The sequence below is a fragment of the Pleurodeles waltl genome, chromosome 6, assembly GCF_031143425.1.
Source record: "Pleurodeles waltl isolate 20211129_DDA chromosome 6, aPleWal1.hap1.20221129, whole genome shotgun sequence".
Lineage (NCBI taxonomy): Eukaryota > Metazoa > Chordata > Amphibia > Caudata > Salamandridae > Pleurodeles > Pleurodeles waltl.
This window is the reverse complement of record NC_090445.1, coordinates 343,953,678-343,970,068: the sequence shown is the minus strand read 5'-3', so window position 1 is coordinate 343,970,068 and position 16,391 is coordinate 343,953,678. Positions and strand designations below refer to the sequence as shown.

General features: G+C 43.8%; 1 protein-coding gene across 4 annotated transcripts in view; it reads right to left on the bottom strand.

Moving 5' to 3' along the window:
* Positions 1–16,391, bottom strand: part of REM2 (RRAD and GEM like GTPase 2) — a 388,579-nt gene that overhangs the window by 171,402 nt on the left and 200,786 nt on the right. For all 4 annotated transcript variants that reach the window (XM_069238241.1, XM_069238239.1, XM_069238238.1 and 1 more), the window contains one exon: positions 8,797–9,140. In XM_069238241.1, the coding sequence (XP_069094342.1) occupies positions 8,797–9,121 (325 nt within the window). In that variant the 5' untranslated portion in view covers positions 9,122–9,140. The remainder of the gene's footprint in view (positions 1–8,796; positions 9,141–16,391) is intronic.

The window sequence follows — 16,391 nt, the reverse complement described above, 5'->3', positions numbered from 1 at the left end:
GTGGAGCGGCACTGGAAGTTCATATTCTTTGGTTGCATTTAGGGCAGTGGTTCCCAACCTTTTGACTTCTATGGACCCCCACTTTATCATTACTGGAACTCTGGGACCCTCACTGAATCCTTATTGCAATCCAGGGACCCCCCCCCCCCACCCCAACCCCCCCCCCCCCAAAATGAGTCATTACTGAAAGCTGGGGACCTAATCTGTTCATATCATTTCATTTCATTTTCTAAGCAGTCACGCACCTCCTAAGGAGGCTTTGCAGACCTCCTGGGGTCCCCAGACCACAGGGTGGGAACCACTGATTTAGTTAATTCCATCTTGCCGATGTCAGCTTTCCAGAACACCCGGTCACTCAGAACAATTTGTGGGAATCAGCAGTTATCCACAAAAAACATAAGGCTTAGCTGTTGTAGTGACCTAAATATTTAAGGAAACCGGGCTCGTGCTCCTCCGAGATCTTTCTAGAGACAATAAAGTCACCCAGGTGCACCAGAGGAGAGCCGCTTCCCAGGTGATCCGTCCATAAGAAGCAGGAAGATGGCAGAACACACAGCAGCTTAAAAAATTATTGGAAAGCAAAGATGCCAAAAGTTAGCAAACTAAGTCATCAAAAGGCATAGGCATATCCTAGTACTTTGCTAACCTTGAATTCCATAATGAAAAAAGCATAACAACAAAAAAGAAGAAAAAAAAAAAAAAAGAAAAAAAACAGTAAAAGTACAGCTAGTCAATGCAATATTAAGTTCAACAATTATCTGCCAACTTACCGATGGCTTAACGCACCTTTTGTATAAATATATATTTTCTGCAAAAAGTTAAATTGTAAGCCAACCCAATAAAATACCGGGTAAGAGTAAAAAAGGCCTGGTTCCACACTAAAGCACCGCATCGTCTTAAGATGTTAGTGACACAAACCTATTCCACTACAACCGGAGACAGGTTTCCTCAATTCATTATCTTTAAGGTGTAATACACATAAGTATTGGTTTGTTATTGATCCCTATCCAAAGATATCCAGTCGACCACTCCCAGGGATGTGGTTTCATAAGGAAACCTCAATTAGGCTGTTTTCAAGCTTCCCAGTTAAGGAGATGTAGTCACCATGGAGACGGTCATGCAAGCTGCAGATTGTGGCCAGCAAAGCCATCGAGTTAGCACAGTGGTGGCTAATAATCGAGTCAACACCAGTGAGCTGTGTAGACACAAATAAAGCATTTTCAGCTTTATCAATGTCATCTAGAGCTTGAAGTGCATACCCAATTACTGCAGCACGACTTGGCCTTGCATGGCTTCCTGAATAGATTACTGGACAAATTTATTATGCCCCGTGGTTTTTGCCTCAAGACAGTTTATTTTCAATGCATCTTCCCCAGTAGTTATATTCTCCAATTATTTCTAGGCTTCAAATTTGCTATTAGAGAGAATATGTAGATCAATTGTAAATCCATTTGACTTAAATTATTAATCAGAGTACACTGGTCTGTGCAACGTTCAAGCCAATTATTTTAAAATCACACATAACTGTGTTGTCGGCATACTGTTCGACAGGGATGTGGTCTGGCCCAAACCTCATCAGAATAATCCGATCAACGGCAAGCATCTCAGGAACGTCTGCTATGAACAGATCCGAGATATTCCGAGATAGGACACAGCCCTGTTCAGCACAGCATGAGCAAGGGGCTACTCTAGTAGGCCTTCCAGCATGGGAGGGGCGGACCACCACCCAGTTATCAGTATAAAGCAACCGGGGTAGCCGGCGTTTTAGGAGATGTGGCCTCTTCTTATCCGGTCCCCATCTCCTTTGAACCTGAAATTAACTTTTCTTATTGTTCATACAACATTTTTCCGAGTGAACACTGTCTCGAAATCAAACCATTTCATACTCTCCTGAAGCTTCGTTTCCCAGAAGGTCGAGTGCTGAAGTATTTAGAACTCAATTGAAATCCGGCAATAAGGATATAAAAGGTGAGAAGTCTCTATTGTCACAAGTGGCGCCCAGCCTGCCCCCGCCCCCTCCTCTGCACTTCCCTGGTATCCCAGCCCCATGTCAGACTGTACAGCACAGTGCTTAAGTCCACATGACGGGCGATAAGATGGCTCCGTTTGCACAAACTGTAGGAGGCTGGCCTGGCTTGTAGTGGGTACCAGAGGTACTTACACCTTGTGCCAGGTCCAGTTATCCCTTATTAGTGTAGAAGAGGTGTTTCTAGCAGCTTAGGCTGATAGAAGGTAGCTATAGCAGAGCAGCTTAGGCTGAACTAGGAGAAATGCAAAGCTCCCATTATACCACTGGTGTCATATGCACAATATCATAAGAAAACACAATACACAGATATACTAAAAATAAAGGTACTTTATTTTTATGACAATATGCCAAAAGTATCTCAGTGAGTACCCTCAGTATGAGGATACCAAATAAACACAAGATATATGTACACAAACCAAAAATATGCAGTAATAGCAAAAGGAAGTAATGCAAGCAATGTAAAGTTACAGTAGATTGCAATAGGAGCACATAGGTATAGGGGCAACACAAACCATAAACTCCAAAAGTGGAATGCGAACCACGAATGGACCCCAAACCTATGTGAGCTTGTAGAGGGTCGCTGGGACTGTAAGAAAACAGTGAGGGTTAGAAAAATAGCCCACCCAAAGACCCTGAAAAGTAGGTGTAAAGTGCACCTATATTCCCCAGAGAGCACAGAAGTCGTGATAGGGGAATTCTGCAAGGAAGACCAACACCAGCAATGCAACCAAAGTGGATTTCCGGAGGAGAGTACCTGTGGAACAAGGGGACCAAGTCCAAGAGTCGCAACAAAGTCAAGATTGGGCCGATGCCCAGGAAATGCCAGCTGAGGGTGCAAAGAAGCTGCCACCGGATGGTAGAAGCTGTGGATTCTGCAAGAACGAAGAGGGCTAGAAACTTCCCCTTTGGAGGATGGATGTCCCACGTCGTGAAGCAGCTTGCAGAGGTGTTCCCACGCAGAAAGACCGCAAACAAGCCTTGCTAGCTGCAAGGGTCGCGGTTAGGGTTTTTGGATGCTGCTGTGGCCCAGGATGTCGCCACTTGCGTGAGGAGACAGAGGGGGCGCCCAGCAAGACAGGGAGCCCTCACAGAAGCAGGCAGCACCTGCAGAAGTGCCGGAACAGGCACTACGAACAGGAGTGAGCCGGAGCTCACCCAAAGTCACAAAAGGAGATCCCACGACGTCGGAGGACAACTCAGGAGGTTGTGCACTGCAGCTTAGAGTGTCGGGGACCCAGGCTTGGCTGTGCACAAAGGAAATCCTGGAAGAGTGCACAGGAGCCGGAGCAGCTGCAAATCACGCGGTACCCAGCAATGCAGTCTAGCGTGGGGAGGCAAGGACTTACCTCCACCAAACTTGGACTGAAGAGTCACTGGACTGTGGGAGTCACTTGGACAGAGTTGCTGAGTTCCAGGGACCACGCTGCTCGTGCTGAGAGGGGACCCAGAGGACCGGTGATGCAGTCTTTTGTTGCCTGCGGTTGCAGGGGGAAGATTCAGTCAACCCACGGGAGATTTTTTCGGAGCTTCTAGTGCAGAGAGGAGGCAGACTATCCCCACAGCATGCACCACCAGGAAAACAGTCGAGAAGGCGGCAGGATCAGCGATACAAGGTTGCAGTAGTCGTCTTTGCTACTTTGTTGCGGTTTTGCAGGCGTCCTGAGCAGTCAGCGGTCGATCCCTTGGCAGAAGGTGAAGAGAGAGATGCAGAGGAACTCTGATGAGCTCTTGCATTCGTTATCTAAAGAATTCCCCAAAGCAGAGACCCTAAGTAGCCAGAAAAGGAGGTTTGGCTACCTAGGAAGGAGGATAGGCTAGCAACACAGGTAAGAGCCTATCAGGAGGAGTCTCTGACATCACCTGCTGGCACTGGCCACTCAGAGCAGTCCAGTGTGCCAGCACACCTCTGAATCCAAGATGGCAGAGGTCTGGAGCACACTGGAGGGGCTCTGGACACCTCCCCTGGGAGGTGCAGGTCAGGGGAGTGGTCACTCCCCTTTCCTTTGTCCAGTTTCGCGCCAGAGCAGGGCTGGGGGATCCCTGAACCGGTGTAGACTGGCTTATGCAGAGATGGGCGCCATCTGTGCCCATCAAAGCATTTCCAGAGGCTGGGGGAAGCTACTCCTCCCCAGCCCGGACACCTTTTTCCAAAGGGAGAGGGTGTAACACCCTCTCTCTGAGGAAGTCCTTTGTTCTGCCTCCCTGGGCCAAGCCTGGCTGGACCCCAGGAGGGCAGAAACCTGTCTGAGGGGTTGGCAGCAGCAGCAGCTGCAGTGAAACCCTGAGAAAGGCAGTTTGGCAGTACCCGGGTCTGTGCTAGAGACTCGGGGGATGACAATTCCATGATCTTAGACATGTTACATGGCCATGTTCGGAGTTACCATTGTGACGCTATACATAGGTAGTGACCTATGTATAGTGCACGCGTGTAATGGTGTCCCCGCACTCACAAAGTCCGGGGAATTTGCCCTGAACGATGTGGGGGCACCTTGGCTAGTGCCAGGGTGCCCACACACCAAGTAACTTAGCACCCAACCTTTACCAGGTAAAGGTTAGACATATAGGTGACTTATAAGTTACTTAAGTGCAGTGGTAAATGGCTGTGAAATAACGTGGACATTATTTCACTCAGGCTGCAGTGGCAGGCCCGTGTAAGAATTGTCAGAGCTCCCTATGGGTGGCAAAAGAAATGCTGCAGCCCATAGGGATCTCCTGGAACCCCAATACCCTGGGTACCTCAGTACCATATACTAGGGAATTATAAGGGTGTTCCAGTATGCCAATGTGAATTGGTGAAATTGGTCACTAGCCTGTTAGTGACAATTTAGAAAGCAGAGAGAGCAGAACCACTGAGGTTCTGATTAGCAGAGCCTCAGTGAGACAGTTAGGCATCACACAGGGAACACATACATATAGGCCACAAACTTATGAGCACTGGGGTCCTGGCTAGCAGGGTCCCAGTGACACATAACAAACATACTGAAAACATAGGGTTTTCACTATGAGCACTGGGCCCTGGCTAGCAGGATCCCAGCGAGACAGTGAAAACACCCTGACATATACTCACAAACAGGCCAAAAGTGGGGGTAACAAGGCTAGAAAGAGGCTATTTTCTCACACAAACCAGACTCAATTGTGCCATAGAATATTTTCAATCTGCCATTTTCAAATCCTGCACCAACTAGGCTTGCTGAAAATGTAAAAATTTGAGAAGTAGCCAGAAAGTGATACACCGCACTGTTTAGGAAGCAACAACGCCTGAGAACTGCCAGGCGAGGGCTGTAGTTGTCCATAAGTAGATCGCTTCAGGTTTCCATGTTCTTCCAGGATAATTGTTCATAATCTTTCCAAAGATGTATCAAAGGATCAGATTTCTCTACATAGGGGCAACAGAATTATCATCAGAAGAGTATTAAAATGAGCCATGACTACATCCCATTGTTAAAACAGGGGAGTTGTAAATGTATCCCTTGTGCCCTGCAGCCTTCTGCAACCATCTTACAGAGATGCTTACCGCCCACACCCAATATCCATTTAGTTTTTCAGTTAGTGACTTACACTGGACTCAACTTGTTTGGTGAGGTCAGTGAAGCTGGGTTTGAACCATAAACCTCTATAAGCAAATGATCATAATAAGTGGTCACCAGCTTACATTCATGAGAAGAGAAACACAGTGTACATGAAATTATTAGGTGGATTTAATATACACTTCATCGTTGGAGGTGATCTCAAAGTGAGGGATCGTGTTTAAGAGTGTAAGAGAATAACAAGAAATAACCTATGGAGATATAGGGGCAAAACTGTTAGCTCTGAGATTATAATCAGATCCAAGATCTTCAGGTTGATCATTGCTTATTATTGGCACAACCTGTACAGCAGCTTTCAAGGAATGTGGAGTGATCTCCATCCGCAGGATTCTAGCTCTGTGGAAGCTGGCCAGGGCAGTAATTAGACCCAGAGGTTTCAGAATAAGTTCGGGGACAGCTTGCTACCCTTTCAGATAATTTTGCCTTTGGCCGATGTTACAAATGATGATCACAAGAATAATTTGTTCACTACAAAGTAGCCTTTATCAGATAACCAAAATAATGCATTTTAAAATTAGGCAACCATCAATTACACAGTCCTCTTCTGACTGCCTTTCAGTTGCCATTGGCCGTTTGTTCTTTTTCATGATCTCAGTGTACTCTTCTTCCTCCAGACCCAGGCCCACCCAGCTAATATTTTGGATACAAAAATACTACAAATTGAGGGTCTGAGCCACTTGCAGCACATTGGAGCAGTGGTTGCTCGCGGGTGGGCTGGTACCCTCCTTTGCTGCATAGATGTTGAGCCACAAGTGACCTCAAGAGGGACAAAGAACTGAAGGCAGAACCAGTAATCATTTTTTGTGATGTCAGAATGTCCTGCCTGCCTAGAAAGCATCAGCCACGTGACATCCCCCTGTGTACTGAGTACAGTGACGATGAAAGGAGCACTCAGCTGGAGCTGCTGGAAGAATTAATTTTGAGATGGCTTTCGTGTTTGCCTCCCCACCCCTGCTACCAAAAGACTCTGCTGTTTAATTGTAAAAAAAAAAAAAAAGATGCAGAAACAATGCAGAGGATCAGGAATTAAGTCACCCCTCTGTAGGTTTACTTTAATGTAAGACAGTAAAAGGAGGCGATGGCCTTGGGCAGCAAGGTGCTCAGGCTGAATGGGAGAATGAGCATAGACCTTTTAGGGACCATATAAAGAATTCGAGGGGCCATCTTAGTTTAGGATCAATTGGATAGGATCAGTTGGGTGCTGCCCCCTAGTTCAAACGCAACTGGTGCGGACAATACTTAAGTTGTGAAAACCATGAAAATCCCTGCAAGAGGCCAACAAGTATAGAAACAGGAGTAGACGTAATCATTGCAGATACCACACCCAAGAATTACTCAGTACGTCATGGCTAGGAAAGACGGCTCGACTTATCAATTGTAAAACCTTCCTTCTCGCAGAACTGTACCACTCAATGCGGTCCAGAAAAAGATCTACGGAGGGGTAAAAAAAAAAAAATAATAATAAAAAGAAGAAGAAGAAGAAGAAGAAGAAGAAGAAGAAGGAGGACCGATCGGTTAAAGAACAGAGGAAGCTCTTTTGCTCCCTATCAAACTGAGGATGTGCTTAACACCTCTCCTCTCAACCGGAGTCATCCTGGAAGTTCTTGGAGCTGAAGAAGAACAACAATAACCCGAAAACATGGTAGAGGCCCTCACCTAGGACTTTGGCATCCAGTTATACTGAAGTTGTCTGGAATATTATGACCTTAGTCATGGTAATGCTCAGAGTCTGGGGCTGCGTGTCAATGTATTTTTGGCATTATCTTCTCTTTGTTGTGGTTATGTCTCTTTCCTTTCCCTTTGCATACACCCTACCCTAACTTCGGTTCACTACTACAGAAATCTCTTCAATTACGGAATATCAGAGATGTGTTGGTGGATTTATTAGATCTGAAGTGATAGGGTATTTAAGTTACATTTCTGAGGTGATAAGGTGTAAAGCCATTTACTTACCTGTCCGACATGCTCAGTTGTTCTTCAATAAACAAATACTTTTTTAAACAAGAGAATCTAATTACTGTAAGATAAATTGATTCCTTAATATATAATTGCTGTATACTTTCTTGTGGGAGTGCTTTATAATATGTTTTTAAAGATCTGCTATTTTATCAGTATTAAAATGATAAACATGTTGTAATCATAAGTAAAATGCTTAATGGGTAAATACAGTATGTAAATTACATAAAATTATTTAATAATTATAAATTAAACCAATACTTACAACCTTAGACTGTTTTCCACAGCTTACATGCTTGCTGTCTCAGAAAGGGGCCTTCCACTATACTCTTAAAACCCTGCATGAAAAAAACTTAACTTGACTTAACTCCACTTGATTGCTTTAAGTTGGATTCCTCTCCTTTCTTTCTTCAGTGACCCTCTCCTTATCATCCATGCTCAGCATGCCTTCTATTTCTGAGTATTGGATTCTCTCAATCTCATGCCCATTTGCCTTATTTTAATTGTAATTCTGCAAAAGGCAGACACCTCATTTCATAGATCACAACCTCTCCTCAGTAAAACCCTATCCCTGTAACCTAACATTACCTAATCTCCGGCAGTTTATCTATCTCACCTACCACTCACTTGCAACCCATTAATGATCACACCAAGCTGGTACTAATATATCTATCAAAAAGTAACTGAGATACATACATGCAATGTTTTTTTTTCTTAAGAGCACAAGACTAATCGCAATAATCAACGTTTAACCACTGGATTAACCACCAACCTTTAGTTCGTAGTAGTGTGTTACTCACCGTGAAGCGCTTCAATGTCTCGGCAGGGGTAGTTAGTGCTATATAAATGCAATTATAATTACAAATACATGAAATGGACCAATATGGAGGGATTCGAGGGCCACTCGCGAATACTCCTCAGTCCACCAGATGACACACCAGACATTTTTTATTACAGGGACAACAAGGCGCTAGGAGGGCGAATGGTCTCTACAAATAGGTACACCCCTCAATGCCGCCTTGCAAAGCGTGGACAACGTAATTAAGTAAGGCTCTATGAAATAACCCAGAAAAACACAGCTAATAAATGTATCGCATGAGGAGACTATTGTAGCCAAACTTGGACATGGGGCACTTTCACCCCCAGCAGCAACAAACACGCAGCAGCTGTAACAGCGGTGACCCTCCCCGACAACGGAAACAAACCACGCCCCACTCCGCTCACCTGCACTCTGCAGCACCTGGGGCTGGCTCTCCTCCAGCCCGGCAAAGATGCCGGCCAGGGCCGTCTTGCCTACGCCGCTCTCCCCCAGGAGCATGACCTTCAGCAGCCCTCCGCCAGGGAGGCTGTCCGACGAAAGCACGGAGTCTGAGGAGCCCGAGTGGGGACTGCCCACGTGGGGCCAGTCGAGCTCGTCCACGGCCTGCGCCCGCCGCAGCTGGTGCTTGTAGGGCAGGGGCATGCTGCCCCGGCGCCGGGGGTCTACGGGCAGGCTGCCCCGGTGGAGAGGCGGCAGCACCTCGGGCCGCTCCCGCTTGTTCAGGGTCATGGCACGAGAGAAGATGATACTGGGAAGGGGGGAAAAAAGCAAGAAACCAATGTAAAATATACGCAGAGAAATTCAACTCTGTTGCTGTATCACTAGCACATACAATATAAACAACATCACTGTCTAAGAAAGATGCACCGGACTTTTGAGAACGAGCAGGTAACAGGAAAGAATAAAACAGGTGAAAACAACAAGAAGAAGTGACAATTTGAAAGAAAAGTACAAAATAGTAATAAAATAATGACGATGTTGACGAGGAACCTAGAAAAAAAAAAAAGAAGGAATAAAGTGCCACTGGGTAAGCAGCATAAAAGGGGCAATGATAAACAAAGGGCAAATTAGGAACAAAGAAAACAGGGCGTGGTGTACATTAAGCGAAGGGAGAACACAGAGGAAATGAAAAACAAAATAGAACACACCAGCATAAATAAAATGGGACAAAAAGGTGACAGTGAACAAATAAAACTATAACAAAAATGCCAAGCAGCTATGACCAAGGTACACAGAGGCCAAGTAAAACAGAGGCAATAAAGCACACAGGGAAGAAAAAAAAGAGAACAAAAGAAGGTGGAAAGTAACAAAGGAACTAATGATGCAAAAATAAACAAGGATAAAACTTCAAAAATATAAGAAAGCAAAAATGAAAATTAGAACATAAGCGTAACAATAGAAGGTAGAACAAAGAAAACAGAAAAGAAATGCACTAATAAATATAGAGCAACCCAAAAAAAAAAAAAAAGAAAGTACAGGCGAAGAAGGGAGAGAGGACTTAAACAGTTCAAAAAGATGGTAGAGAAAAGGGAAATAAAGAAAAACAGGAGACAATGATAAAAAATACTCAAAGAAAAATAGTGGAAGACTAGGACTTAAAGAAGAGAGCAACATGGCCACAAGGAAGAGAGACAAAGGTAAATGTAGTTAAGATGCGACAATGGAAAGTATGAATTAAAATGAAATCAGTGAGAGGAAATGGAAAATACTATAAAGCGGTGGTAGAAAGTACAAATGTGGAAACAAAGAACAGATAACTCAATTGACAAGGATGGAAGTAAAAATAGACAAACAGGTAAGGACGATAAGAACATTGAAAGAAAGTTTTCGAAACTGAATGAAAATGTGAGGAACAGTGACAATGAAGACTATGGAAATGGAAGACCCACGAGGAACAGAGATAAGCAGATAACAAAAATCAAAAGACAAGAAGATAGTCGTGAAAATGAAAAAAGAACAAATATCAAGCAAAGAAAACAAAAACACGTGACAAGAAAGAGGAACATAAAAGAAGAATAAACAGGTGACAAATAGAAGACATGTTAATGAGGCACACAGAAAAATAAATAAGGGGAAAAGGAACAAGAACACAAACTGTTGGGCAAAGTACATTGGTGTGACAAGCAGGCTAAAGAACAGGAGCGCTGAGCAATTTAAACAAAGAACAGGACAAAGCACTCAAAATAAGCACATACAAAGAAAAATACCAGTGAGCCGAGCAATGTGAAAGCAAAGAAAAGTGTCAAGGAAAATAAACAGTGGAAACAAAGGCGAAACAGAAAGTGATCCAGGAGGTGGTGAAGGGACAAATAAAGAGGTGACGAGTAAGAGCAGCAAACTAGAAAGGCAAAATGGTAGCAAAGAAATTAATAAAAAGGAGACCAAAGGTAGTGAGATAGGACAAACAAAAAAAAAAAAAAAGCAAAGGGGGCAATGAAAAGGCACAGAAATATGTGAAAACAAAGTAGAGAGAATACCACTAAATATGCAACATGAGAGAAGCAAAAATAAAGTTAACAAAATAGGTGAGAAAGGGAAAAAAAAAAACGACAAAGAAAGAAAAAGAGTAAAACGGAAGAGAACAAAGTCTGTAACTGCAGCAATGATACAGATTTAAAACAGAGGCAATTATGCAAATGAGGCAGGGAAAAAATAGAAAATGTATCCACCATGTAATAAAATTTAAAAACACACTAAAAATCATCATATTTGGTGTTATGACTAACTGACAAGGCAACTGGCATATGAGAACGAAGATTCAATGTTTATATGGTTTGTGAATACAAAATACGACTGAATTCTAATTAATCGCTTTGGAAATTCAGCCGAAAAGCTAAGTTAAAAATGAATCACAAAGAAATTACAAGAAAAAGAGGCAATGAATATGGGACAGCAATGGTTTAAAATTCAATGCTAAATAGCAGAAAATCTGCAAGCTGTCCCTTTTGCCACATGTTATTTTAGAGAACTTGTTAACACGCGCAAATCATCATCATTTGAAAGCAGGTGCCGGTTATTGACATAACATGGTCTTTCATCGAATTCGCAGGGTCATGGTAGACTCCTAGGTTTTTAACAGTTTATTTGGGAATTGGAGCTGCGTCTAATTCGGGAGGCCAACAGTCAGAGTCCCAGACCAGTTGGGCTTTACCAAACAGCAGTATCTCAGCTTTACCTGTGCTCGACTGAAGGTAATTTGTAGTCTGGAGGCACATACAATTGACTGAAGAGAGGAAACATTTTTCAACTGAGTATAAAACCTTCAGGCTCGGCTGAATATATTCATTGATTGAACAAACAAGGTAATGGTGCAGTTTATCGTTTTATAAATATATGAGAGCCTGCAATCCTTGTATAAAAGTAGGTTTCTAATTTCTGTATGACAGGCATCACACGCAATAAAGAAATAACACAGCTGCTGGACTGTATTAAGTTATTACAGTTGAGTACTGATGTCATAATTGCTTCAGCCAGAGCACCCAGTCTAGGTTAAAGGCAAGTCAGAGAACATAAATACAGCTGGGTTTTAAACTGTCTTTTTCTTCTACCATATTATTTTTAAGTGATCAGCAGAAAGGAGTGGTCTATGGCAACATGTATGTTTTTCCATGATACAGGTAATTAGGAGTATTCTGAGCGACACCATTTATTCCATTTAACAAGCATTAAGCGGATTCTAATATCTTTCTGCAACAACTTACTAACTGCTTTATGGTGCGTTTCATTCCAAGCTATACATTCTACTTTTATTTTTTTAATGTCTGCTAATAATACTATCTCTTTCATATGAAAGAGCATAACATCAAGGATTTAAGCTGTTTGTGTGATGGATGCTGGTGTGACCATGTGTCCTCGAACTCTGCCTTCATCCTAATTTCTCTGTTTAGCGGACTTCTTGGCGACTTGCAATATCCTTATCAAGTATGGCAGTGGGTACTTTATCCTATATATTGTTGAGAAGCATGTTAAACCGAAGCCGAATATGGGGCCCTTCTATCCACCATAGATAGACACCATCACTCTTTTTCCATTAATTAATCCATCCTCTCTTGGTAAACTTTGGATGCGAGTTAGATTACTCATATCAGAAAAGTTGCATTTATTACAAAATCATATATATCACAAAGTGGCGGATCCAAGCTACTGTGCATATACAGGAGTCAGAAATTCCACAGAAACAGCGATTTTTGTCTTGATAACATTTTGTCACAATTGGACAAACGGTCACAAAGTTAATCCACCTCCGCTCATTCCTGGGAAATTTTTTTGTCAATTGGGGGCTGAGAAAAATGAGGGGGGGGCGGCTAAAACATTCCCTCAAGGTATTTTCCATAGAGAAATTAGACAACAATACAGAGAAAGAAAAAAAAAAAAAAGCGCTGACCAGAAGTACAGAAAATATGGCAGAGTGCTAGATAATTATCCATAAAGTGTGCTTTTTGTGATTTGGTGCAATTCTGTTAAGCCATTTTATAGAAAGAAAGGTTTACAATCTAAAGATCTCTGTTGCTGCAGGATTCCTGCAGGGAAAAATGGCAAAACGTGCAATGTGATTGGTGGGTCCACTAGGACCACATGATGCGTTTGGCAGTCTCAACATGAAACTAAATGTTGCGTTGTCATTTTAGGATTCTGTCCCAGAGTCCTTAAAAACAAGAAAAATCGTAAGAGGCCAGGGTATAGCTATCCTGACCCCCTTAGGCCTGGTTGGCTGTCCAGGGCAATAGCCAGCAACCTCCCCAAAATGTGTTCCCATGGGACTCCTGTGGGGCCAAGAAAAAATGAGGTGGGGGGGGGGGGGTACAAAGTAATTATGATACGGGAGCGCTTTAAGGTAAAAGAAACCAGGAAATTCACTGAAAATAAACCAAAAGGTCAAAATGGAGATATAGCAAAAGGAAGTAGTAGAATTTAAACTTGTGCTAAAATAACCTCATAAATTCACTGAAACAGCATTACCATTTAAAAAAAAAAAAAAAAAAAAAAACACAGAAAGTGCTAGTTATACATAAATGACAAATATAGTGTACTGCTGTGATGTGCAGCTTATGGCCTTACATATGACATCTGATGTCTATGGCGCGGCAATTTATACTTATGTCACTTACATGTAACTGGCCAATTTTGTGGTTTTTAAGACAGCAGGGCTTTTTCAGTGAGTTTTTAAGTTTTTTTTTTTTTAAAGTGTAAATATAAACCCCACAACCTTCCTCAAGTATTTTGACATTTGTTTTCCAGTGAATACATATCTCAAAATAAAACCCTTTCAGAGTTAAAGTGATTCATAAATTATGCAAAAGAGAAGAGAGAGTGAGATATATATATATATATTTATACACAAAAAAATAAAAGGTTACAGGGATGTTCTAGTTAGAGTCAGAATTTACACGCACAAAACCATAAAAATTCAGCGGTTATAGTTAGAGTTATTTCAAGTCACTAACTCGTGCCCTAAGATAACTATAAGCAACCCCACAATGCACAGTTTTCTCATCAGTAATTGTATTGCAAATGTTGCAGTGGTAATATCAATGATGCTATAGAAGACGTCATGAATGATGTAATATTTGGGGATAATTAGCTATGTATGGCGAGGGCGTGAGTTATAGTTACCTTAGGGCACAAATTATAGTTACTTGAAATATTAAAATAACTAACTATAACAGATGAATTTCTATGGTTTTATGTGTGTAACTTCTGAACCTAACTATAATGTCCCTGTAAACGTTGGTTTTTTTTTTTAGTGAATTTCTAAGATTTTTTAAATGCTAATTCCTAAATATAATACCCCAGTAACTGCAAATAGCTAACTATAGTGTTTTTATTTTTTAATGCAGCAGGAGATTGGGTGAAGAGCTTGGCCTGTGACCAAGCCCTGCGTCCAACTCCCTTGCATTCAGCTAACCTTTAAAGCTTTAATGCAACTTATATTTTTTTTTAATGCAGTGGAGGAGGAGGAGTCCAACCCAAGCATGCAGCAAAAACCCACGCCGCGCACAGCCAAAGGGATTGCCACACAGGGCCTGGCTTGAGGACAGGCCTTGTGGCCAACCCTCTGCATCAACCAACCCCTGCCATGCACAGCCTTTGGCCAATCAAATAATTTCTTGAGCGCACTACTCGCCCGGTATGGTCTCAAGGCACTGGTTACTGCTCGAAAAGCCATGTTTTTAGGTGCTTTCTGAAGGTTATTAGGTCTTGCGTAGGTTGGTGGGGAGGGAGTTCCAGGTCTTGGCAGCGAGGTGGGAGAAGAATCTGCCGCCGGAGGTGGTGCGTGGGATGCGGGGGGACTGCGGCGAGGGCGGCGGAGTGGAGCTGGCAAGTAGGTATGTGGAAGTTTACTCATTCGTTGAGGTAGGCCAGTATGGTGTCATGGAGGGCCTTGTGAGCGTGGACGAAGACTTTGAAAATGAGCCTTTTGTTGATGGGCAACCAGTGTAGGGATCGGAGGTGGGTGGATATGTGTTCGTGGAGAGGGAGGTTGAAGATGAGTCGTGTGGCTGCGTTCTGGATTTGCTGGAGTTTTGGCTGTGGTCCCAGCGTAGAGGGCGTTGCCGTAATCCAGCCTGCTGCTGATGAGGGAGTGGGTGACTGTTCTTGTTTCTAGGGGTATCCATTTAAAAGTCTTGGGTAGCATGCAAAGGGTGTTGAAACAGGAGGATGATATGGGGTGGATTTGCTGGGTCATGGAGAGGGATGTGTCCAGTATGATGCCAAGGTTGCGTGCGTGGGTGGTAAGCCACCAGGAGTCGTTCCATTCTGTCTTGTTGGGGCCCGAAGATGATGATCTCTGTTTTGTTTGAGTTCAATTTGAGGTGGCTTGTTGTCATCCATTTGGCGGTGTCGAGGAGTCCGGTGTGCAGGTTATTCTTGGGGGTGGCTGTGTTCTTGGTAAGGGAGATGAACTGAGTGTGGTCAGCGTAAGAAACGATGGTGATGCCGTGGGGTCGGAGGATGTTGGCGAGAGGAGCCATGTAGATGTTGAAGAGGGTGGGGCTGATCCTTGGGGGACCCCACAGATGATCTTGGTGGCTGTAGACTGGAAAGGAGGGAGGCAAACTCTTTGGGTTCTTTCGGAGAGGAAGGAGGTGAGCCAGTTGAGGGCCTTGTGGCGAATTCCGGCATCGAACAGGAGTGCGCGAAGGGTTTGGTGGAATACGGTGTCAAAAGCTGAGAGGTCTAGGAGGATGAGGTTGGCGGTGTCGCCCTTGTCCACTCTGGTCCTGATGTCGTCTGTGTAGGCGATGAGGGCGGTATCAGTACTGTGGTTCTTGCGGAATCCAGATTGGGAGGTGCTGAGTATGTTGTTTTCTTCAAGGAACTGAGAGTTATGCATTGACAATCTTCTCTGCGACCTTTACGGGGAAGGGGAGAAGAGAAATGGGACTAGTTTTGTGAGGCCTTCTGTGTCTGCTTTGGGTTTTTTGAGAAGAACGTTGACTTCGGCATGCTTCCAAATGCCTGGGAAGGTTGCGGTGTCGAAGGAGCTGTTGATGACGGCGCAGAGCTGGGGAGCGATGATTTGGCTGGCCTTGTTGAAAATGTGGTGGGGGCACAGGTCTGTTGGGGAGCCTGAGTGGATGGAGTTCATGGTTTTGCCAATTTCTTCCTCGTTGGTGGGGGTCCAGGTGTTTAGTCTGTTGGTGCGGTAGGGTGTTGTGGTGGTGGTTGTGTCGGTGGTGGATGTTGATGATGAGGGTGTTGTGAAGCTGTCGTGTAGGTCTGCACTTTTGCAGTGAAAGTAGTTGGAGAGGGAGTTGCAGAGGTCTTGGGAGTGCTGGGGGGGGGGGGGGGTGGGGGGCGGTCGATGGGTGCTTGTCCACAGGGCCTGGCCTGCAGCCAAACCCCTACAGCCAACCCCCAGTGAAACGCCATACACAGTTGGTGAATGGATATATTTATTTATTTTTTCTTTTGGGCTCTGGGTCCACAGATCTGTCACAAATTTACACCAGGGCCGCAGTGAGACCCGCAGTGGATCTGCAGATCGGCCAAAATA